Source organism: Haliaeetus leucocephalus, unplaced genomic scaffold, assembly GCF_000737465.1.
Source record: "Haliaeetus leucocephalus isolate CR32 unplaced genomic scaffold, Haliaeetus_leucocephalus-4.0 Scaffold545, whole genome shotgun sequence".
Classification (NCBI taxonomy): Eukaryota; Metazoa; Chordata; class Aves; order Accipitriformes; family Accipitridae; genus Haliaeetus; species Haliaeetus leucocephalus.
The window spans coordinates 5,336,839-5,362,446 of NW_010972981.1; the positions used below are offsets into that span (position 1 = coordinate 5,336,839).

The following is a 25,608-nucleotide window of genomic DNA, read 5'->3' on the forward strand; positions in this document are numbered from 1 at the left end:
TAAATGACATAAAAACTACATACAATGTAGTAATTGCATTTAAGAATAACTAAAAGTTTTGCAACCTACAGGACTGTCACTGTAGTGATATGGAACCTTCATTTCATGAACAGACTCTGAATCTATTGTTTGCTTAATGAATTCAAATCAGCAACTGCACACAGCCACAGAAGCAACAGTGCCAATGGCAACAGACAGTTCAGAAATGGAGTCTATAAATTTTAACAACAATGGACTAAAAATGCCAAAATACCCTCAGGTCTCACTGGCTCTTGAAACTGCTGCATTAATCCCACAAGGCATTCCTTTTCAGTGGGTCTCTGACCTGATAGCCCTATCAAAGAAAAGATGAAATGGAAAAAAAGACAAAAAAGATGACAAAAAAAAAAAAGACAACTGTACCTCTCCACTCCACAACCTCTTGCTTTCATTATTAAGTTTTCTTTGGTTGCTGAACTATGCAAATAGTTTCCAAGAGCTGAGTACTGACAGGATATGAAGTATTCTAGGTTCTCCATTGCCACTGAGGGTTGCTTTGCTCTAGGCAGTTCATGAGAGGCAAGAACACCTGAAAAACACTACTATTCCAACTATCATTTCCTCATGGAGTTTCAACACTGTATTTAGTAAGGGCTATCCCAGCACTTATACAGATCTTCAAAAAGAAATGAGAAGTGGCAAGTATGCTGATGAGAAATGAGATATTTTGAGAGCACTGAAACATTTCTTGCTGGATGGTCCATACCTAGGAAGGAATTCAATCACTGCCACAGAAAATCTTCTTAATCAAAAACATGTGAATACACATTCTGTAATTTGCTGAACACTGGTCCAAATAGTCACCCAGAGACTGAAAGGACAGCTCAAGGTATTTACGAATGTAAAGCTTTACTTTGGCAGACATTAAGCATATTTATACGCTGCAAAAAACTTGTGTCTGGGCCTCTGTCCTGGAAAGAGTATCACCTACTTTCTCTAAAGCTGAATTTTGCCCAACTTTTTTTGTTGTTTTCAGATCAGGAACAAATTTTCTGCACTGCAGATTCACAATGCTAACCCAATACAAACCTGACATACTTCAACCAAAACCGTATCTCCCTGTGTTACTAAATCTGTATCTTCTAGTCCTCAGGTTGTTCTGTGCCTGTATTAGAATTACTTATTTCATTTACACTTTTTTCTTTCTTTGCTTCTTTTCTAGAAGTCTTCAAACACTTGTCGAGTCTTTTCAGGAATACATCTACATCTTGCTTTTTAATTCCAATTGCTGAGGCAGCATTGAGGTAAGCACAGGGATAGTCATTTGCATGTGACATAAAGCCTTTAAAAGTGTAGTTATTCACTGTTTGTACAGACCCACAGGGAACAACCCTGAAACAAACAAAATTGTGATTCAGTTAAAGATGCCTTGGATATTTTATGTGATACCCTACGATTAACACATTTACACAAGTTCCTATACAGTGTAGTATCTGCTTACTCTAAACAAATTAATATAAGGCAGCTTAGATCAGGCATTCTCCAAGTTAGTGCCCAGGCATCACTATGAGTGACAGTAGTAGCAGATCCTGAATTAGCTCAAGTCTGTGTGCATGTGCATATGTCCCTCCCCCCTTCAGTTAAATTATTAAGGTATTTACCACTGGTATTCATGAACTCCCTAGTGTGGGGGGACAAGACACCTGCAGCAAACTTTCTGATTCTATAACAAGTCCTAACTATCTGACCTGGGTCAGTTCCCCCCTCCCTAAGCAACCTTATGACCCTGATCTCCCCAGGATCACCGTATTGACAGCAGCCTTAGTGCAGACATTTGCTTGGCATAGTGTACTGCAGTCCAAAATGTCTGGGTTCAAGTGACTTAAGAGGCCTCAGGATCCCAACTTCCCCCACCCTGCCCCTTCCTCTATACTGTAACTTCCTTTTCCTCCCATCCTATGATATTAACTTCATATTTATTCCCTCCTTGTAGTGGATACTTTTTGCCACTGCTTTCACCTCTTTCTCATACTAACAGCCTCTACCTATTACACTCTATTTCTCAACACTTTCAGTACATACCCATTCCCTGATAAATCAAGACCCTAATGCACATCCTTACTTGTTAAAGGAACAACTCGCCTTGTGGCTACAGTTAAAGCCTACAAGAGCAGTTGACACCAATCAATTGATAAGAATTTACTACCTCTATAGAGACATTCCCTGCAGTTCATAAAAGAAACTGCATTCAAATACCACTAGGATTAGCAGATCCTTCCACTGTCCAAGTGCTCTGACCACAGGTTATGCAAAAGGCAGTAGGCTACTTAAGTAGGGAGTTGCTATTCCTACCACTGACGTTCAGCACAAGCATAACATTTAAAATCTGTTGAAATGCCAGGTCAAACAGCGTGTATGCTAAAAATTAATTACTCGCTTATGTAAAAAAAGGAAAAACCTGATACCTTTATATCAGGCAAAGAAGTGGAGAGTTTTAACTTCAAAAATTGAACCTCTTGAATCATTTCAGCCAAAGATGGCTGAAATTGCAGGACAAGCCAAGGTTAGGACAGGGAAATTAAAAAGAGCATCTAACTACAGTACATACAGATTTACTGTCATTCATCTGTGCAGGAAGTGGAATAATCCAAGCTAATGAAGCATACCTTCTGATGTGGAAACATTCAACTCTGCTACAAAAAAATGACATTAAGTCTATGGCAGAAGTTAGCATGGCAGCAGTAATATTCAGATTAAGGAATCCTGCCAAAACAAATTTTAAATAATTTTCTTCTTCTAAATGGTTTAAACCAAAATCGTTAAAAATTATTTGGCTTGCATTTCCATGTACCAGTGTCTCTAAGAATAAATTCAGCTCAGATGGGCTCAGGTTGTAGATTTTAAATTTTTTTTTTTTTGTAAACACAGTTAGTTCCGGGAAGCAGGATTTTCTTCCATGTGACAAAAGGCTACGTAGGGCATTAAAAGCTTATTCCTCTGACATCCAGCACAACCATATTTGTGCTGCAATAAACAAAACAAAGATCTGCCCTAAGTAGCTTACAACTTAAGATCAGACAACAGCTGGAAACTAAATGAAACCAAGGGATACTAGGGAATAATGACACTAAATTAAATGGGCATAGATTATCTATTTAGCCTACCAAAGCTAACAAAGGGGGCCTCATTGCTAACTCGGGCAGGCTGACATTATTAGCACATAACAGTGAAGAAGGCGGCTGTATTACTCTCTGACTCGTTATTGTCAGACTGTAATCTATAATCATGAAACAATTGGTACAAAACAAATATTATAGGATTTCATAAAATATATGCTAATACAACCCCCCAAATTTTTCAACTTCATATAATCCTCACCTCGCTCCAGAAACTTGTCTTGTGAAAAGCATAGATCCAAGCTGTGTAACAGCAGCATCATTATTTTCATCTAGATTCTTCAGTGACATGGCTAAAGTAACAAAAGGTCAAGTTAAAACTACTACAAAGCTTCTTTTTCTCCAAAGAAGAACCACAGAGGACAAGCTGTTTCCCAACAATAAAAGTCTAGCCAAATGTTTGTGTTCAGATACAAAGAAAAAAAGAAATATGAATACTACGTTTCATAATTTTTAATTTTCCCACAAGCTGCCATAGATTACTTCTTTGGTTAGACTGTATGTAAGGCAGATTCTGCACAGATAGGCAATATTACCTTGGTGTTCAGCAGAATTTTTGGTTAGAACAAATACCTTGAGTAGGAATTCCATAATCTCTTCTACAGCACTATAAGATGATGGGCAAAATAATTATAACCTAATTGATTTTTAAATCTACTTTTTTATAAAGTATTACTGCATGCTAACACCTTCTGCCTGTCTTGATTACAATAAATGAGTATGTTGGACAGGAGCAGTTCTGTAAAAAAAATAAAGGGCCCAAGTCACTACTCTTACTTTTATAGTAGGTTACCTTATTGGGTTCAACGGTTTCATATCAGCCCAAGAACAATTTAATGGAGCGTAGTGAACAATGTTTAATATATAGGAACTGTATGTGAAAGTGCATTATGAATGCACAGTATATTGGAATTTTTTTAAAAAAAGATAAAAAACAACAATTACCTAAGGAAATGGGATTATGTGGTGTGTCTAACAGTCTCTCACTGTGGTTATCTGCCAGCTTCTTCAGCTCACTTGAAAGATAGGAAAACATCTCCTGGAAAAAAAGATACAATATTTTTGTTATTAGCCATCAAACAGAGAAAATAGTACCTATTTCACAAAACTGTTAAGCCTCCATTATAACCTACAGGTGCCCAGCTGACCCTCTTTTCATGTGTACCAAGTAAGTGGACCAGGCAATTCTCTGAAATCATTCTATAAAGAAACAGCTCCATTTCCTGAACACTGTTCTTCCCCCTCAAGCTGGTACAAAGCTCTCTATCTGCTCTACTTGGGATGTCAGTCATTCTCTCCGTAGCCCTGAAACCTAGGAACCTTGAAGAGATTCCCACTGCACAGCAGGTCTTACCCCACGCCACTCCCGCAGGAGCTTTCCCCCACCCTAGCCCCCTGAGCCACAGAGAACAAACTGTTACCATCACAGATGGCCCCATTATGGCAAATGGCTCCTTACTTTGTTTTCTCTCTATTAATACATTCCAGACTAAGTAGTGCATTTTGTTACCATGTATCACACAACCATAATTACCACTAGTGCATAGACTTTTTCTGTATGAGAAGGGCAAGACAGTCTCTTAAGGAGATGGCTATGAGTACACATTTGAATGTATTTTGTTTCACACAATATATACTCTCCTGAATATTCAGCTCTATTGTGTAGCCAGTCCTCTTCCTGGGACCAACCCCTCCTGTTCAAGCCTACTAAAAGAATGGAGATATCTGAATTTCTACTATCACTTAGTTATATTGCACCTTTATTGTGAAAGTGTCATAAAACAGATTTATAAATCACTTGGCTCAGATACAAGTCACACTGCACATAAAAGGCTGCTTCTCTTACTTTATCCATATTTTATTTCCTCCTTTTTCCCCAGTAGTAATCTATGATAATTGCTCATGCTCTTCCTCAGTTTAATATCTTCCTCTTCACCTATCAGCTCAGAATACTTCTGGACAGAGTGAGAATAAACACTATTCTTCTTACTATATTCTTTGGCTTCTCCATTCTTTTTAATGCTTAGTCTCTCATAAAAACTAGCAGAAAGATACAGACACTGGGTGGTCTTTTTGAAAGATATTAAACACCAGATTTTTCCTCTTTCTGGCCATAAAGATTGTGCTGCTCATCTGCTTCAATGTGACTGCCTGTTTAAGCATCCTCATCAATTTCTGGACCTGACAAGTGATTTTTCATTCTTTAAATAGTGTTGCCTCTTCTGTTTGTAGACCAGTATCCTGTTCTGACCTGTGGACTCTGACAGATACAAATTACAGCTCGTGATCAAAATTATGTTTTTGAGCAGAACCTCCCAAAGGTCTTATGAAACCAAATGCGCTTTGTGGTAGCTAAGTTAAAAGAATGTTACAGCTGCTTTTCTTGAGCCACTGCAGTGAACCCAGTCTCACTTCATGAGTGACCAAATGAACACAGCTCTTTACCTGTTCTTCCTAATACCACAGAATGAATTCAGCCAGAGAGGAAAAAGTACCATCTTACTGTCTAAACAAATTAGGCTATTGATTCAACAAGAGAATAAAGCTTCTGCAATACTTGGAACAACAACAAACATTTTGGAAGGCATCTATGGTTAATTATCAGAAGTTGAAATTTGTGAAAAATCATTCTTATTTTTCAGAAGTGTTTGTAAATCAAGTGATTTTATGGTTTCAACTCAGAGTTTATTCACAGTTCACCCCGTGAAGCTGAAGAACATTTATGTTTCAAATGTTCAGACATTTTTGCCTTCTTTCTGGTCCCTCACTGAATATAAACACATTACTCATTTCTTATTTGCTTTCCACAATAAACGTCACCAATGTGTTAGCCATTTTATTAGTATTTTTTTGGAATCCAAATCATAAATTAATTTGTGCTCCCTCTGCTGGCTATTTACTTCTACAACTGAAGCAAAGTATTACAGAAATACACATAAATTGTGTCTACTATGGAGATATTGGTGAAATTAGTACTGAGAAAAACCTGTACTGGAACAGGAAAAAATTCCCAAGTAATTAATTTTTGTGTGGTACCTCCGATGCATCTCTTACAGTATTTATTACTGAAAGCACTGCAAGTTGGTATAACCAGTTACCCAGTGTATAGATGTATTAAATTAAGTTAAGATTAAATACCTGGGTTACGAGGTGAGCCTTTACATACATAGGAATTTGTTAAAACAAGGGAGAATGGAGAGACAGCAAAAAAACCCCAACAACCCAAGTATGTATTTTCATCAGTTTGACTGAAGCCACCTGAATACAAATCCAAAACTTCCTATTTTTATGAACGACACTATTTTTCATCTTTCCATTGGAAGCCCTCTAGATATTTTATAGTTTCAGAAGTTAAGCAGTTTGTTGCAAAACAGATTAACGGCCTTTCCAAAAAAAAGGAAAAAAGCAGTATTTTTGTGAGGTCAAATCTATAACCAACCTCTATTATAAAATATTTCTGTTACATGGAAAATTTATAAGCACCCTAAGCAATTATATAAAAATGAGCTCTTACATAATTGATTTTCTGTGGTAGGCACTCAAGTTTTCTCCAATTAAGCTATTATGCTAAAGTTGCATTGAACAACCCAAGCACTAAATGTCAGTTAAGTTTCATTATTTAACTCACTCTTTCCCCTTAGAAACTTATCACAAAACCTAACCAGGCTAGTGAAATGAATGCTAAACTCCATGAAGACATCTTGCACTTCTTCCGGTCTTTCTAGCACCTAAAACAATAAAATACCTCAAAAAGTATGAAGAACAAGTCAACAATGGTGTATGTATCAAATGTGCCAAATGACTCAATTATTTGGACAAAATGGCCTACTTCCACATACATATACAAAAATGTTTTCAAGTTTTGTAACAGTTATTAAAAATATTTGAATCATACTGTATTTACATTATAAAACTATTTTTTAATAGAAACTACACTAATATGGGTGACCCTTCATTGTTCCATTGTGATAGGCACTGTTCTTCTTCCAAATGGAAATAACTAGAGGGAAACAAGTAAGGAAAAAGCCAGTAACTCCAGAGAAAAAGCAGAAGATGGGGGTACTAAATATGCCATTAGTCCCGTATCAGTGACAGACAGACAACTAATGAAGGCCAGAAAACCTTTTGTGTAACCACCCAGCTTGCTTACGCTCAGAGTCTGTAACACTCTGCCTTCCTCCCTACTTCATTCTTATCTGAAAAGATGAGTTGTCCTCAGAGAAGAGCCATATAGCTGTTCACTGCACTGAAGAAGACAAAGCAGAAGAGTAATTTTATAACCTCTTTGTACTAGATACAGACTGCCAACTCTCATATGCCATACCTGAAAGGCTTTCAAGAAAGGCTTACTTTCTTGAAATGCAGTCAAACACGACAGAAACAGTTCACGTACATGTGTGATACCTACATATACCACATACCCTCATATATAGATTCTTCTGCATTGCAAGATCAAGAATTTTGTTCTGAATTTATAATATACTGGAAAGTTTTAAAAATATGAAATTAGTTACGGAACTTTTAAATCTTTGTATCATATAAAAGTAATCCAACAGAAACTGCCCAGCAAGTCTTGCCAACCTGATACGGTAACACTAATGCTGACAATCACCACACTCATTTTTTTAAAAGGTCTTTCTTAACAACGCCAATCAACATATTTTTTTCTTCAGCACTTGTAAGACCTTGCGATCAGGCTTCTTGTGGACCATACCTCTCCAATACATGCTTTAAGTATGTAGGCCTCTTTGAAGCTTCCATGCATAGTTGGCATTTGTTTAGCTACACAATACCATTTAAGATAATGAATACATTCAGTTAAACTATCTTGCCTCCAGCCACTCTAAAATTTGAATATGATTCCACATATTTCACATGAGGAAAATCCTGCAATATTCCCACGTTTGACAAACTACAGTGTAGCAAACTGACTAGACAAAAAAAAGAGTAACAAATGTATGTCTTGTTGTAAGAATATTTGATTTTTTGCAATTTTAATATCCAGCATTAAATGGCTTTCTCCTCTTCTTCTTAAACTCAATCACAAGTAGAGCAGCAATATAAACTCACACTGAACTGTACAAATAATTTATTCCTATCAGAATAATTACATCAATGATAAACCATGAAACGTAAACCCAGTATTTTACTGAATTGTAAAACCCAAACAATGTCCTCCTACTCAGGATGATTTTAAATATTTTAGATACATACTCCATAAGGACATAAAAGTTACTCCAGTTAATCACTCTTAGAAAGTATACAGACAGATGGATACAGATATAAAAAGCTCCATCACATCCCAAGTAACACAGAAATACATTTAAGAAAATCAGAATTATCTTGATCATTAGATTGTTAAGGAAAGTCTAATGAGGAAATTTGTAACTGCTGAAAACAAAATGAAGCCATCATGTCTCCAGTAATATCAGTATAATAATGACTTAAATGGATTAAATGGACCACATTGGAAAATAGTTAACAGGTATTAAACCTGGTATGTAGGGTCCTGAATGTAGGGTCCTTGCTCTCCATCAATTCTAAGGTGTCAATTGAAGTCTACTGTCTATGCTATTGCACAGTGTAACCACTGTATCTGCTCGAGGGTAGGAAGGCTCTACAGAGGGATCTGGACAGGCTGGATCGATGGGCTGAGGCCAATTGTATGAAGTTCAACAAGGCCAAGTGCCGGGTCCTGCACTTGGGTCACAACAACCCCATGCAGCGCTACAGGCTTGGGGACGGGTGGCTGGAAAGCTGCCTGGTGGAAAAAGACCTGGGGGTGCTGGTCGACAGCCAGCTGAATATAAGCCAACAGTGTGCCCAGGTGGCCAAGATGGCCAACAGCATTCTGGCTTTTATCAGAAATAGCGTGGCCAGCAGGAGCAGGGAGGTGACTGTTCCCCTGTACTGGGCACTGGTGCTCGAATGCTGTGTTCAGTTTTGGGCCCCTCACTACAGGAAAGACATTGAGGTGCTGGAGCATGTCCAGAGAAGGGCAGCAAAGCTGGTGAGGGGCCTGGAGCACAAGTCTTACGAGGAGCAGCTGAGGGAACTGGGGCTGTTTAGTCTGGAGAAAAGGAGGCTGAGGGGAGACCTTATTGCTCTCTACAGCTGCCTGAAAGGGGGGTTGTAGTGAGGTGGGTGCTGGTCTCTTCTCCCAAGTAACAAGCAATAGGACAAGAAGAAATGGCCTCAAGCTGCACCAGGGGAGGTTTAGGTTGGATATTAGGAAAAGTTTCTTTACCGAAAGGGTTTGTCAGGCATTGGAACAGGCTGCCCAGGGAAGTGGTTGAGTCACCATCCCTGGAGGTATTAAAAAAGCACATAGACAAGGCACTTCAGGACATGGTTTAGTGGGCATGGTTGATGGTTGGACTCAATGATCTTAAAGGTCTTTTCCAACCCAAACAATTCTATGATTCTATATTTGCTACATGTGGCTTGGTTCAGACACACAAATACATACATGAAAACAGTGAGTTTTAAGACCTGACAATGCAGAATATGGGACACAACATAAACTGTACTGAGGAAGTCAAAGGAGTTGCTACAAAATCATAACCTTTAGATAAAATGAGTTCTTTAAAAGCAAAGATATTAACAAATTTGACTACTGATCAGATGTCATTATCTGCATTACAAAATGACCTAGAACCCTCTACTCAGATCAGAAAACCACTGTTCTAAACTCCACATAAACATATAAAGAGAACTACTGAAAATTTAGAACAAGTGAGAAAACATTACTGTTGGTGGTCTTCTTCCATCCTTTCTCCGGAAACATCAAGGCTAAATACGACTATTGAAAACATTCCTTATTAAGCTTTCATACATGGCAACCTTTATTCAGACACTTGGACAGCATGTGTGTTACTCCCTTGCTCTTCTGTCCTCAGATACATCACCCCATTTTACTCCTTCATAGCATAACACAATCTCATACTGTTGGACAATTGCACACCCCGTGACTGCCAGCTTGTCAGAAAATCCCACTCCATGTACATGCTCCTCTCCCTCATACAATCTCTTACCCTCCTATATTAAACAGTTCATCTGTGTAAAAGAAAATCTGAGTGGACTATTTCTTTCCTTGGTTGTGGGAGATTAATCTCTTCTCAGTAATATTCTGGTCTTTCTGGCTTGAGCTCAAATAACCTGAAGTAACACTCATGTGAATAAGGATAAGGTAAGAAGAGAAAGAAAAAAAAAAATACTTGAAGTTTTTTATAGCTGACTTTTTGTGTGAGTAGGTGTAGCTGCACCAATATAGAAAGGAGTACTCAATGTCAAGCTATAAATAGCTCCTGCTGGGAGCCTAATAGCTCTGCCTCTGCTTTCACAGAGCACAGGCAATAAACTATCACTATTACATTTTTACAATTCAGGAACAAACAGATTTAAGCAAAAAAAGGTTTCTATTTCTACAGCAAATCCAATAAAAGAAACATATTTACACCATATATAGGGCTGTGTTTATAGAGTATACTCACATTTGAAATAAAAAGACCTGAAGTTGTAAAAATATAATGCTTTATTCACTTTAGAAATCTACTTCCAAGAAAATGACATGATTCAAAATATACAGCTATTCATTAAGACATTTTATTTATGAAAGAATTATTATTTATGACTTGGAGAATATGTATACTGCCCATTATGTACCTGCTACCAATGTAAATCTAACATAAAAATCAGCTTTGCAGAAGACAGAGATAAATTCACTTGAGATTCTTTTGGAGATGAGAGTGAAGGGGGAAAAAATACAATTTGCTTTTAACGAAGACACAAACCGTACCTGGCAATACATACAACAGTCCAGAAAAAAATGTTAGAAACTGTATCGCAATAGTGACAGAAGTGGTAACTGCTTTCAGTGTTTCAGAAGCCATGTTTTCACTTTAGTTGCACAGATCGCTTCTTAGTCATTGTAAAGCCACTAAGCTGGTTTGGTTTTCTATAGTCTAGCTATTCCTATGGGATCTCAATTGCAGTACAGAATTTCTGGATGCCTCTACAAGGAGCTAGAAACAAGCCACAGCATCCAGCACTATTGCCCTGCCAGGTAATCAGAGCAAGCTGTCAGCAGCAAACAATTGTAACGTAATTTCTAAATAAGATAATGGAACAGATCATGCATGATTTAAAACTATTAACTTAACAGTACTTAATTCACAGCATTTCCTTACATAAAACCCTCTACAAAAAGAATCCTTTGTGTTTATATCTAAAGATAGCAAAATCAGGCCTGTATTATGTCCAGATTTAAGGAAAACTCAAGATGTACAGGTTCCAACTTTAGACCCCTTGAATGTTTGTGCAATGCAGTTATACCCAACATAAAACATATAGTCTATGAGAGGCAGAGAAGAAACCTAGCTCTGTATCTAGGTGAATACCTTAAATGACAGTATTTTTCTCTTTTTGTGGCCATGCATAGTATTTATAACCTAACCAGAAGCTGTGATTCTCCAGAGAATGTGATACACAAACACTTAATTAAACACCATCATAGCACAAAGGCACAATAGGGCCAAATGAAGAAGAGCAGAGACCCCCGGGTCACCTCTGACTGTCCGATCTGATGCCTTAGTCCTGGGAGCAGCATGACCATGATGACACAGCACAGTAATTCTCAGATTAAGCTTTTGTGGGCAAAATTCCACTGTATTAGTCACACTTTAGAACAACAAATATGAATACTGTACAAGATAGTACATGACTCAGTTTAGCTTTCTGGATTGGAAAACAACACAGAAACCAAGCTTACTCATGAGCACCATTTAGCCATGAAGTAATTACATCATACTGCCTTTCCTGAGCTGTGAGCTCAGAAGTTCAATGGCTTTCTAGACAGAAACAGGCTTTACCACACAAAGCAGTTTTGACCAAGACTTTGTTACCAGGTGACTTCAAGAAAGTGCTGCTTGCTAGAAAGCTTACCTTTCTTTCTTTCAGTAACTGTTTGTAGCCACTGGCACCGAGAGACAGAAGTGTAATGAGGACATCTAAGGAAGGAGACGCAGATGCTCTTCCTGAAAAAAAAAAAAAAACCCCACAGAAAAACCCAAACCCAATATACAGATTAAATTGTCAAAAATAAAAATTATCTGAAAGCAAGCTGAAAAGCAAGCTTTCTGCAGTTATTTGGCAGGGATGAAATGGGCCCACGAACCAGTAGTTACCTGGGTACATTTTGCTGATCTCCTGAATGAAGGACTCGTTGAAGCCAGCAATGATAGCTCCACCTACTGGAACCATAAAATTTTTGTCCAAGCTCTGCACAAAAGCATCTATCCTGCCTACCCGAGCACCCTTTATCAAAAAGGAACAACAAAAAAATAATCCACAGCATATGTTAGAAAAAAGGAAACAAGCGATAGCATGATAATTACACAGCAATGTAATGGAAATAAATATAATTGAAACTCTCTCCAATATTGCATTTGTGATGAAAAATGAAAAAATCATAGTACTACCTTTTCTTAGCATTGCTCACTGTTATTACCATTATCTGCTTACATAGTACCTTACAAATTCCTATTTTGCTATTATTTAAAATATTGATCTTAGCTCCTGAAAGTCTAAGTGTAGCTTATTTTCAACAACAACCAAAAAGAAAACCCTTGGAATTTAATGGGAATTATACAGTTAAAACTGTACGACCCAAAACATTTCACAGATTCTCACAGTAAAAGGCTACAGGTTAATGCTTCATTAGAAAATAAGCAGCTTCTTCTTGATACATGTATAAATTTGCATTAAAACAAGAGGGCTGTGACAGCACTCCTTCTTATAAGGCTGCTTGCCTTGTACCTATGGCAGATTTGCCCACTTCCCAGAAAACAAAACATCCTTATACCTAACCACTCAGATATTCTTAAAGGAAGAAATGTAGATTCTGCAGTACTTCTTCAATTTGAGTAAGATGCTACTGTGAACTGTACAATTAAAGTATGCAGCATAACAGAACCTGACAGGTATATTAAAGAACATACATATTAAAGTATATTCAAATGCATACATATTAAAAGTACTGCAAACTAAAACCAAGAAATAGAAACAGAGTTAATACCTATGGCAAAAAGGAGTGAAAAAAGCAGATCCAACTAAATCACAGTTATTATTTCTATGTTTTAATAGCTTAGTGCATGGGAGATAGGAAGAAGCACTCCGAGTTTGTCAGCTTTTTGATGGCAAGATGAATGCCAGCAGCTATCATTTGATTTAATTGACAGGAAACCACCAGAGGAAAAGCATGACAAATGAAATGGTCTCAAAAGCTCTTTCCCATGATACTCTTGCAAGTTCTGTTCACACTGTGCTCAGCATGTACATACTCCTAAGTATTCATTAATAACTACTTCCTTACAGACAGTACATTTTCTATTGCAGGAAATAAATTTTTGTAAATAAATGTAAAACAAATCAGAGCTCAAATGTATACATTTGCATAACCGAAGAACAACCAACCAACCCCCCCAAACAACATATCAAGAAGCCAAGAAGAAACACAGAAACCAACACAATAACAGTTCTATTTGCAGCTTTATAGTCTGAAAAGATTATCATTAGATACATTTCATGCAGTAAAAATCAGCAATTCCACAGCCCCCTTCATGTTAGAATTTCACTAAACTTGTGCAAGTTAAATACAATAAACATATACCAAGCACATTACAAATAAAGCATATTCCATTTTCTATTTCACACATCACTTCAAGTTTTGTCAAAATCCTTCAGTCTCTCAAGATTTAGAAATGCCAGCATGACATTACTGTCATAATTATGTATCAAGTCAGTCTGTGCCCAGTTAATAACATAATGTCTTCTTAATTATAAAAAAAAAAAAAAAAGACTGGCATATTTTAAATTCATGACAGTTCAGGATCCCCTGAATCCTGTTAAAAAAATAGCCACCTATTCTTTTGACATGGGCAACTGAGAGAAAAGAGAAATATTGAAGAAACAGTGCACATACATTGCAATGAGCAAAAATGCAAGAATTCTAGGTTTCTTGGCTGATCTTAGATATTAAGCAACCCCTTCTTCAAACTAAATGGCAACAGAAATTAAACTTTTTCAAACATAACATTGAACTTAACCCGGTTTCCTCAGCCGTTCTCTGTACCAACAGTATTTTAGCAGTGACAGCATCTATAAAGTGTTGCTGTAGAATCTTGTACCTTCAACTGAAAATCTGTAACTCACATTCTGTTGAAGGCTTAATCCTTATTCAAGTATGACCCATTATTTTATTTTTAATCAACAAGTTCAGGAAATATTTTAAGAAAGCTTATTAAGGACATTTTTCCATTATGGAAGACACTTGAACATAAACAAAACCTAAATAGATTTGGGGTTATTACATAAAAAGAATGTAATAGAAATAACAAATATTATTTTTAAGTTCTACTTCCCTCTGTTCTGCTTTCTTAGAAAATTGTTCAAATATCAGACATGCGTGGGATTAGTCTCAAAGCTGAAACATCCGATAAAATTTGCTAGTGTTGTCTACAATCAGAGATTTACTTACACTTGTTAAAAAAATTATTATTGGAAATACACAGCTCCTACCTGCTGGATAAGATGCATACATTTTGAAGATTGAACTCCATATGCATTGTTGACAATATGGGGAATGTCATAATTAGCACAAATCACAGCCAGTTCCTCCAGCCTATGAGCATAAAATTGTAATTTAGAGAAGCATTGATAACTGTAACTAATGTTACAAATCAGACCATTAAAAGACTGAAAGGTCTACAAAGAAGTCAGAATGAGAAAAGAAACTTTTTTGATTAGTGCCTCAAGGCAGCACTTGTCATCTTAAGCTATAAAGGTTAAGAAGAAAATTCTGCTAGCTTTTACATACACTACAAATTGTTGACCTGGGCTGAAATTTTTCATGCTTCACTGAAAAGTTTTGTCTGTAAACCAGTAAATAGATCCCAAATCATTCTGCTTCAGATATAAGCATTTTTTAATACTACTTTAATGATAACTGAAAGAGCTTTAGCTATTCATACTTTTTTTCCTTTTCTTCTAATATTCAACCTGAAAATAGCCTGATGGAAGTTTCAAGATGTGTCTTGGGAATCAAAAGTATCATATAACAGGAAGTTTGTACATGCTTCTGTTTATTTCAAAGAACTAATATTTCAACCCTTTGGCTGAAATCTCACTTGCATATTTCAGATAAACTGATTAACAGAAAAGATATTCTTCAAAGGAATGGAAAGTCCTAAAATATCTGAATGTGGAGATGAACAAATTAAAACTTTGTTCAACTGTTTACTCAGAAATAAAGACAACTCTTTACTTGCCTTTAGAAACCCCTGAAATCACAGTGAGCTCAGCCTGGATTGATTTCTCAGTCAAACTAGGATTTATATGGGTACATAGGTCATTTTGGGTAAGGGCTTTCAGCATTTTAAACACATGTACTTAGTACCCTTTTTAGAAGCACTCCAATCATGCTCTATTTTTAAAAAAAAAACACTCGATTTTCCCCAAACTTGTAAATATATTTTAGAAATAAATCTATTTGAAAAAATAAGATAATATATAGTAATTTAAAGTGATGATAAAGGTAATATTATTAAAAAAAAAATCAGGAAACTCTAAACCTCCAATGCATTTTTACTCTATCTCCTTCTGTACAGCCTCTCACTGTAATTTACTGACATTCATATAAAATGTGACAGAGTATAAAAACATTTTTCCAAGAGGTGACATTCCTTTGCATTCTATTTCTATTACATTGCCTAGTGTCATTTTGTAATGCAAAATTCAGCTGCAAACCTCAGATTAAATTTGCTGAACCTCAATCCTTAGGAAAACATCATCATCACTGTATTATCCCTAAAGAAATTACAAGTATTTAATGATTAGCAAACACCAGTAGTATAATGTATGTATTGATCTTCTACATTCAAGATATTTGTCAGGAGCTGCATGTCCAATAATTTTTCACATTTATCAACATCCCAAATCCTGAACTATGTAACATTAACAGAATACTTTGGAAACATAACACTACACAGGAAGAAGTTTTTGCCTTCTGATCTGCTGATCTTTATCAGACTCATTCCTCACCTTCAACAGACTCAAAGAAAAACAGTTCCCGTCTTACAGACTTCTTTTCAAGTGCAGGTTGAGAATTTCACCAAACTGGAAACATAGAGGGTGTACTGCTATGTATGTTTGTCTTTCTCACCTCCTGAGACTTAAAGGAGCAATACACTAGCTTCTACAAGTACTGAAAACAGAAAAGTCTCTTTATTTTTCCTAAAAATATTCTACTGAACAATCAGGTCCATATTACAATACAGGATGAGAGTGCTACAGTTTGCAAAGAACATGTGATTATGCAAGGGAAGCAAACAATTATGCACAGCACTTGTCTGCTTCCAAGGCTTAAAATGAACCATTAGAAGTGCTGCTAGTCATATCAGAAAAATAAAGCATTTATGTAAGTTTGGCTACTACTCGAATTCTTAAAAGTTACAAATAGGACTTAGAGAAATATTTTCCAATTTATTCTTTCTTTCTCTCCTGTTTGTGAAAATTCATAAAAAGAAAGCTTTGCTCTTTCTTCTAATATTAATGAAAGTAACAAGATACAGAGTTCCGCTAAGTACGTTAACTAAAAAAGACACTTTTTTTCCTTTAATTCTCTTTTAAATACAATAGTTTTAGACACAACTCACAGCAACAGCATGTAAAAGGCTGTCTGAACTGATGTCTTTCCAAGGAACGGGGTTTATACACTAGTGAATTATTCCCATAAAGTTAAATAATACGTCAAAGGAAAGCTATAGGTACACAGGCATAAAAAAATCTTACCCTGACCTTTTAATGATTCTAAGCCACTTAAAATTTCAAAACACCACCACCACAACTACACAAAGCCTTACAAATGCAAGATATTTAAAAATAGACTTTTAAAATGGTACACTCCAGAAATGCTGTAAGGGATTTTCCTTCCTGCAGGAAGATGGATCTTATGGTCTTCAACAGTTGACAGTACCCTTTAAATAGAAAGTGCGTTCAAATCCTCCTATATCTGTGGTATATCATAACACAGTGCCACTACCTAATAATTCATCTCTTAGTTGCAGAGGACAAAACAATTGCATGTCAAAAAGAGGAAGCAGATAAGGAAAAGATTCATTTACCCAAGCTATAAAATAGACCATTCAATTCTGATAGCTGTGATTTAAGTTAGCCAATAAATCTGCAAGTCAACTTCAAGCAATGTTCATAGCATTCTGACAGAATTATATGGTTTTAACTTCCCTCTAGCAAGGGGGTTAACCTATGATAAATACTGGGGTTTTTTAAAGGTAGGAAAACAGTGAAACATATCTTTACTTGCCGTGTTTCATAGTCAATAATGTTTCTTTCCTACATTTGCAAATATTCAACTAAATTTTCCAGATAACAAAGTAATTAACAAAAAAGCACGCACTGCAGAGGAACTCTAAACACAAGTCTTTTCAATTTTGTTATAAATTAAAAACAGTTGAAGTGGAACAGCTGAGACACTACATTCAAAACCATGTTAAAAAAAGACATCTTACTAATATCACATCCTTCGGTGTACTACATACAGGTCCATAAAAATATACCTGTTCAATTGTAAAACCTAAGGATTTTGCTTCTTGATACTTATTTTTGTAAGCAATAGAGAAAGCAGTTTTGCAAGTAACAACGGTGCTCATTTTGAACAAATGACTCAATATACCAAGTACTTTAGGCACCTCTACTCCAACATGTCATTTTCAGATTGGGAAGTTTTTCAAGTATTTCATAACCAAGCTACACATTGAAATAATGTCTCAGATGCTCTATTTCCCATCCATAACTGTAATGTTCATCTCAGCTTCAGCTAGTGCTTGAATGACATCTTCGTAGCAACTATGCAAGTTATATACATGGACACATAATATCAGGAAAGAATGAAATGTATTTTAAGTTTCTTTTAATGATGATTTAACAGCTGGAAATTATAAGTAGTAGTACCATGCAATCAGGCAGCAAATGTTCAAACCAAGATAAGTTACAGCAGGGGAAATCATATGTTATATAGCACATCTGCCCTAGATACTTCCAAGAGTTTTCTTATCTCAGTATATCTTAACTAGCCCTATAAACATCAATATAATACAGAAAAGAGTACCTCAAGGAAAGATTTTTAAATTAGCTGTAGGGCTTTTTTTTTTTTTTTAAACTGTATTAACAGCCTAGGAAAATTCAGAATTGGCTAGAGAAGAAGAGTAGAAAAGGCAACAGTAATATTAAAATGTGGCATTAGCTATGGAACTACATTTCCCGGACTACATTTCTATGAAAGTCTACTACTACTACTTTGGTGAAATCATAAGAAAACCACTGCCAAAATGGCATTCATTTCACCATGAGAGATCATCATTAACCTCAGTTATATGACAGAAGGAAAACCACCTGCATTATTCTCACTTTTTAAATAGACTTTTCTGAAAGTACAACATTTTTTCAACCTGCCATTTTCCTTAAGCAAGGGGATTAAAGTATCTTTACTAATTGTTGGCAGTAATTAAGCAATTTTAGGAAGATGGACATTCAAAACATGGAAGTTTTGTTTGTTTGTTTTACAGTAACAAATAACACACTTCTTAAAAGATGACTTACCTATCAGGTACCCTTGGAGCAAAGCAAGACGTTGTAGAATGCACACAAAGAATATTTTCAGCTCCAAGAGCCTTGATTTTAGTCTCCACTGCTTCAATGTCTGTCCGTAGCTCATCGCCTTCTAACACATTTTCTATCACCACTGGCTCAAAACCTGACCAAAAAAAGCAAGACCTGAATGTATATCATCAAATCTCTGACTAATCGTGGGGTTTTAGTTCCAGTACATATCTGAAAAATCTTCTTGCTTCTGTTGTTTCAACAGATTCTTTCAGACTTGGATTAAGAACAGAGATACATAAACTGTTTTATTGTACAATGTCCATATAGCTAAAAACTACAATAATATTCTTGTTAAATACTGGACTCCAGACAAAAGCTTACCTTACATTCTTTCCATGCAACAGCAACAGGTTTGAAGATTGTTTTAAAAACGTCATAATTTCTTCCCTTCCAATTACAAAAAAAATGTTTGAGTAGCATTCTTGTAAAACAGTAGCATACCAAAACAGCGTCTCTAAAAAAGGATGCTGTTAGATGTAGCAATGCTATAATGATCATTATGAATTGGCTTTCATCATAAGCCTCTGCCTTATTCAATTCATAAACTTCCAAATTACTTCTTAAAAGATAAAAATGTCCACATTTGACTTCACTTTGAAAATGAACTTTGTCATATCAAAATCCAAGCTATTTCCCTAGGTTTGTTTTTTTTTTTTTTTTTTTTTTAAGTTTCCAGTTTAAGTTTGTATTTAAGATGTACAACAGCTGAACCTTGTAAGGTTGTTTCTCAAGGACACATATGAGAAACATTTGAAAAAAGGAATCTATCCCCTTCCTCTAAATGCCGGAATGTTTCCAGTTTTGGAATGGGCTGCTCAGGAGGGATGTTGAAAAACCAGAGAGGGTCCATCAGAGTGCTACCAAGATGGGTGTGGTACAGTGCACACAGCTTAGAAAGGAAGGCTGTTAAGAGCTAGACTTTTCAAGTCTGAAGAGGCTAGAGGAGAACATCCAATAACAGCCCCCAACCATCTGAAAGGGAATTACAAAGACAAGAGAGCCAAAGATTCAAAATAAACAGCAAGAAAACCCTTTTTTTTTTTTCGTTCAGAGGATAGCACAGCACTGGAACTGCTATCCAGACAGGCTGTGCAATCTCCATCCTCAAAGATTTTCAAGATTCAGATAGACAAAGGCATGGTTGACCTAACCTAGCGCTTAAAGAGTTTTCTTTCTTAAAGAGGGAAGCCTGTCATGCTAGTTGCTCAAATTTCTAGCTTATAAATAAATCAATCAGAAAGGTTTTCTTTACAGAATAAAACACTGGAAACCATATATTCCCTTCCCCAAAGAGGTGTGACACGACAGCAACATCATGCCAGCTGAAGAGGCTATTACTTTCTTAAAAACAGAGATGTTCAGGTTACTGAATGAATGTAAAGGAGAAGAGGGCAGCGGAAAGCAAAAGGGTGATTTCCAAAGCAGTGTAACACGGCAACAGCTATGTGAATTTTTCTTTCATGGCTCAACACCATGCCTTAACACTGACTAAGTAAGGCTCAAACTCTACAGAAGAACTCGGACTAGAATGATTTATTGACATTGTTAGCCCTAATCTGGTTTTCAATTAGTGATCTAGAAGACAGAGATTACATTTAATAGATAGTTGTTAGATACCCGATACCTGCTTCTCACTTATTTTTAGTTGATAATTATTTTAATTAATTTTGTGATAGCTGTCTTTACTAGTCAAAAAATTAATAGATCAATTATATTTCCTCACAACTATCTCCACTACAAACATAATTTCCTTAGATTGATGTTCTAAATTGAGCATAATATTCCAAAAACACTCCCACTTTTCTCATATATATGTTCTATTTGTTCTGATCTGATTCCTTTTAAACACCTCTGCATCTTACCTGGACAGAATCCCATCCCTTAGTCATTTTTATGTAATGATTCTTTTATGCAAAATATAAATGTGTCCTAGGAACTAGGACCAGAATCTATGCCACCACCTGCAGGTATGTGCACTGAGCTGGAAAATTATGGTCTCCCTCACTTGCCGTTTCCTTGATCCCATGCATCTGTCTACAAGATGGGACAGCTTCAGTGCAGGGATAGATTCTACCTTTAGCTTACTTATAGAGTGATAAACAAGGAACTCCATTTGAGAGAAATTAAGGTTTGAACTAAGAAAGACACCAAACTCATTTCCTGAGCGAGCTGAGTGACACTGCAAGATTAAAAACAAATAGGGCAGCAAACACTTCCCATGTTCTAAAAGAAAAGAATGTGCAAATCAGACAGTTTGTCACCTTCTGATCACAATTCCTAGGACACATATGCTTTTTGCATAAATCAAAGAGAGAAATTTGAACCGTGAGCCTTGGTTTTACATAATTCTCAGGACAGCAAATTAGGCATCTGAGAGCTAACTGTAACTTCCTTAGCATTGTGTTCTCTATTGACTACTTTAGACACCTCTGTACCTCAGCATACACCTACACTTCACAAGGCATTAGGAAGATAACTCATACATGTGATTGCATGTTAGAAATCAGGAGTGTAGAAATAAAGCAGTTAGAACTACTATGCATTATGCCTCTTCTGTATCTGACTGCAAGCATATGAATTGATCACTCTGCTAGATGAAGTTTTATATCTGTTAGAATAACACACCGCATAATCAGTCAGTTCCTTCTTACCTGCAGTTATCATTGACTTAAAGCAAGATTTCTGGTCTATACGTGGCCAGATAATGTATTTTGCCTTTGGTCTCTTGTGCCGCAATGTTAAAAAACACAGAGTTAGACTCATGCCAGTTGCCATAGGAACCACAAAGCAATTGGTCACTGTCCGGACACCTGCCCATAAAAAGCAAGTCAGAAATTGACATGAAGAACCCATGACATGCCCCCACAAACGAGAGATATTTTCAGATTTACACCTACCAGCCAGCTTTATAATATCCAGAACTACTGAATTAGTAAGTTTGTTCAAAAGGCTAGACCCTGCAGCTTTAGGCTGGACTGCAGAAATATCACCTGACCTTCCAATTCCATGGATCAACCTAAACAAAAAAGGTTGAAAACATACGTCAAGGTTTTTCACATCCCAAAGCAATAATTCTTGCTGACTGAAAAGAACTTAATTTGATAAACAATTGTGGAAAATGCTATATCCAATGCAACATCAATATCTGCCATAATGAGTTCCATTGTAATAAACTACACGTATTTGTATGATTTTTTTAAAAAATTTTTTTTAACAGTAGATCAACAATGTCCCAGTATGCAAGTAAAGACTTTGAGAAGACCTATAGCAGCAACATCTTTAGCATCTGGCAGGCTTCCTTTTAGGCGCGCCTCAGCACTTCTTGATGTCTGTTGGATTAGCATTATAAATGCTGACATGTTCAGACACAGAGTTCCAAGGAAAACAAAAATCAGTTACCTATAGTGTAGCATACCACAGGCATAGTGGTATTATACAGAAACTCCCCTTGACAAATGCTTCACCTCCATTGGGCAAAGAAATAATATATACTGTGACAAAATGTTCTGAAAGACAGTTAGGTTAACATATCACTTTGCCAATCTTTTTCTACATCTTCACTTCATCTACCTCATTCTACTATTCAATATTATGTATCATGCAATACCATCTCTCTCTGCATTCTGTTTATAAATTATGTTTATTAACTGCGTTTATAAATGTTGGATATTATTTAGCACCTTTCAGGAGTGCAGGATTCTGAAATTGTTCATAAAACATAAGCTTACAGAACTAACTTTACCCATGGCTGAAATGGAGCAGCTGCTCAAGTAAGGTAGTAACAATACACATCTATTTATGGCTTTAATTCTGATTTTGTCTTGGGAATAGAGTAAAATGTAGTCTGATGAGTGTATGGAATTCGGACTTCTTGGAGCATAGTTTTACAGCTTAATTTTTTTTTCCCCCCATTTCAAGCTATAGGTTGAAATCAACAATAGCTTGATAATTAATTGACACTTGCACATAATCCTCACTCCATCAAAAATATTTTCTTCCCTTGTTCCTGCTGCTATGTTCTTAATAGCTTTCTCATGTTACTACTTTCTTTTCTGCACACATGTAATCCTTCCTAAGGAGCAATCCTCCCTAAGACTGGCCTTAGAATTTATTAAGCTGAAAGAAAAGACAGCTTGAGAACCACCTCCTGCTACCTCCACCACGCCCAAAGTTACCTGTAAAACTTACTGCAAAAATAAGTGGTGTGAAGGATGCCTCTAAGCTTTTCCTTGCTATTGCCGACACTCACAGGTGAAGGTGAGATGGCAGGTGACAGAGCTGCATCAGACCAACAGTAGCTAAGTGCCAGCCCAGGCTCTCTCTGGCCAGAAGCTGGGCATGCTTTGTCCAGCATTGTCAGAAAACAGTACTTCCTCAGATACTGTCCCCAGTGTGACCCTCTACCTCCCTCACCACGCATATCCTAGACTAGAGAGTAGTAGAGAAAACAACAAAAAAAAAGCCAAACTGATGTATTACTGGCTTTGTTCATTAATTTTTCATGGTACTGTAGGGCTCATGAAAGCCATTAAGCCTAAGTAATTCAACTTCCATATGGTAAAGCTTACTGAACTTCTGGTCTCTAACATGCTTTGTGTTAATCTTTCAAGGAGAAACATTCCAAGAAATTTCACTTTGTTTCATTCCTGTTAGATAAAACATCACAGTAAGGTACTCAGCACAGAACTCTATGCAAAAAAAAAAAAAAGTATATTCATAAAGAAATTAACACAGAGCCTCCAGAACTATAGCATCCAACATAGCCATCAAGTGTCAGAAGGGCTACAAGCTTTTAAAAGCTTTTGTTGTCTTTACAGATCTCCTTACTTCATATAAAATCTATTACAGATGGACTGGGTTTTCATGTGCATTATCAACTAATTACATTATAAAGATATTAATGAATATAACAAAATACAAATAGCTGTTCACTAGGAACATTCGATACTTTACAACTACAATATGCAGATGAAAAAGATGTGCAGTATTAAAAAAGGCAAGTAATGCATAGATTATTTTAAAACAGGAAGATCTCTACTTCCCTTGCATGCAGTTAACTCAACATCTTAAGCTTCTACGAGTTCAGCATACAGGACGTAACCCTGACAAAACATTTTTGTTTCATTCAAGACTTTCCAATGAGTTATTAACGAAAATTCAATACAGAAAATTGTATCAATTCAATAGCGCATTATATTGTGTTTCTCAAACGCTGTCAAGGTCTCAGATAACAAAACACAATAAAATATGCCATTTGAAAGCTTTAGTAATAAATCTGAGTAATTCAAATTACCAATAATTTGTACCTGTAATGCCTTCGGGCAACAAGTCCCGATGCCACTCTTCCTTCTCTCTCACCCACACCACAGTTGCCCAGAAAGTTATTGCTATCCATTATAGCAAGTTCATGAAGAAAGAGCTCAATGGTGCTTTCATCCCATCCATCTTCAGGACATTTTCCCTTAATAATAATAATATAAAGGTAAATACGAAACTTGGAAATTAAAAATGAACAAAACTTTATGCAACTTGTTTGATTAATGTTACCCTTCTTTCCCACTCTGAACAGCAGTTTGTATTTTCATTATGCTGTTTTATATGATCTAATGTTATGAACCTGTATTGAGAGAAAAGTTAAATAAGGATTTTTCCATATATTAAGTGCAATTACATTAGCATATCCTGATATTAAAATAGTCAGGATATTTTTCACTTTCAAGTACTCTTTAAGGCACACACAAAACTACTGCAGCACATACACGTTAATTACTCCCTAGAAGACTATAGGTTATTCGATGTATTCTCTAGACAAGAATCTACTACTACAGGAATTCAACAGAGAAAACTGGATGAAAGGGAGAAAAGTGTGTATTATAGAACCAAAAACATTAGTTATGTGCAGAAGGGAAAGAGTTTCACTTGTAACACATTTTCCTGTCTGCATATTTTCCTTTCTAGTTATTATCTAACAGGTAAGGAAACCACTTACAGAATATAATGTGTCCAAACCTTCAACCAGAGACACGCTCTTTCTTATGCTCTTTACTGCATTAAGAACTGCACTCATCTTTGCAAATTGCAGAAAAGATCCTCAGAGGAAAGGTACCCATGAACCCATGAAGCATTACTATAGCAGCTCAGCAGTTCAGAGGCTTTTTTTACACGTCCCAGTAACAGTAAAATTCATTCAGTAAAACTAATTCACTTCTGAAGCGTGGTATGAAAGTTAAGTTTGAAACAGGGGACGATGTGACTAAGGATGTTCAAGAACTGAAACACCTGAGAATTCATCCATACTGATTTCTGTACGCTGCAGACAAAGAAATGCATCGTCTTGGCACCTTACAACTACCATTTTTTACCTCATGTAATACGTTAGTATCCTATTGTTTTAAAAAAAGTTTCTTTAACTGTTTGCTGAGCCCTTCTCAGCAAACGCAAAACCTCAGGCAATGATTTTTTTTGTTTTTTTTTTTCTCTCCCAAGCGCGGCCTCTCACGTTGGGGCTCCGTAAGGTCTCTGCCCCGACGACAGGGCGAGCCGAGCTCTCCCCGGCCACCTCGCCCGGGCCGTGCCCCTGCCGACCGGCGGGGTGGCTGCCACAGGGCCGCGACACCGCTGGGGCAGCTGCAGGGGCAGAACGGCCCGGGTGTCCGCGGGGCCCGGCGGGCCTGCGTGCTCCCGGGGCTGCGCGGGGACGCTCCGGCCGGGGCCG

The 25,608-nt window shown here is 36.6% G+C and overlaps 1 protein-coding gene across 1 annotated transcript; it reads right to left on the reverse strand.

Moving 5' to 3' along the window:
• Positions 1-448: 448 nt before the first annotated feature.
• Positions 449-24,960, reverse strand: SEPSECS (Sep (O-phosphoserine) tRNA:Sec (selenocysteine) tRNA synthase). Its single transcript, XM_010576893.1, has 11 exons — positions 24,883-24,960; positions 24,200-24,387; positions 21,791-21,909; positions 21,545-21,703; positions 18,831-18,984; positions 14,733-14,835; positions 12,341-12,470; positions 12,099-12,190; positions 4,101-4,194; positions 3,358-3,448; positions 449-1,371 (listed from the first exon to the last, which is right to left on the reverse strand). Exons 1-11 carry the CDS (start codon positions 24,958-24,960, stop codon positions 1,122-1,124), a joined length of 1,458 nt encoding a protein of 485 aa, XP_010575195.1. The 3' UTR covers positions 449-1,121.
• Between the last annotated feature and the right edge of the window lie 648 nt (positions 24,961-25,608).

Bases quoted from the DNA above. Each gene is read 5' to 3' on its own strand.
- SEPSECS (XM_010576893.1), bottom strand. From the start codon at position 24,960: ATGAGTGCAGTTCTTAATGCAGTAAAGAGCATAAGAAAGAGCGTGTCT. The intron at 21,910-24,199 runs GTACAAATTATT...TTTTTTGTTTAG, and splicing joins GTTGCCCGAAGGCATTACAG to GTTGATCCATGGAATTGGAA. The intron at 4,195-12,098 runs GTAAGCTTTCTA...CTTTTTTTCCAG, and splicing joins AGTTACTGAAAGAAAGAAAG to GAGATGTTTTCCTATCTTTC.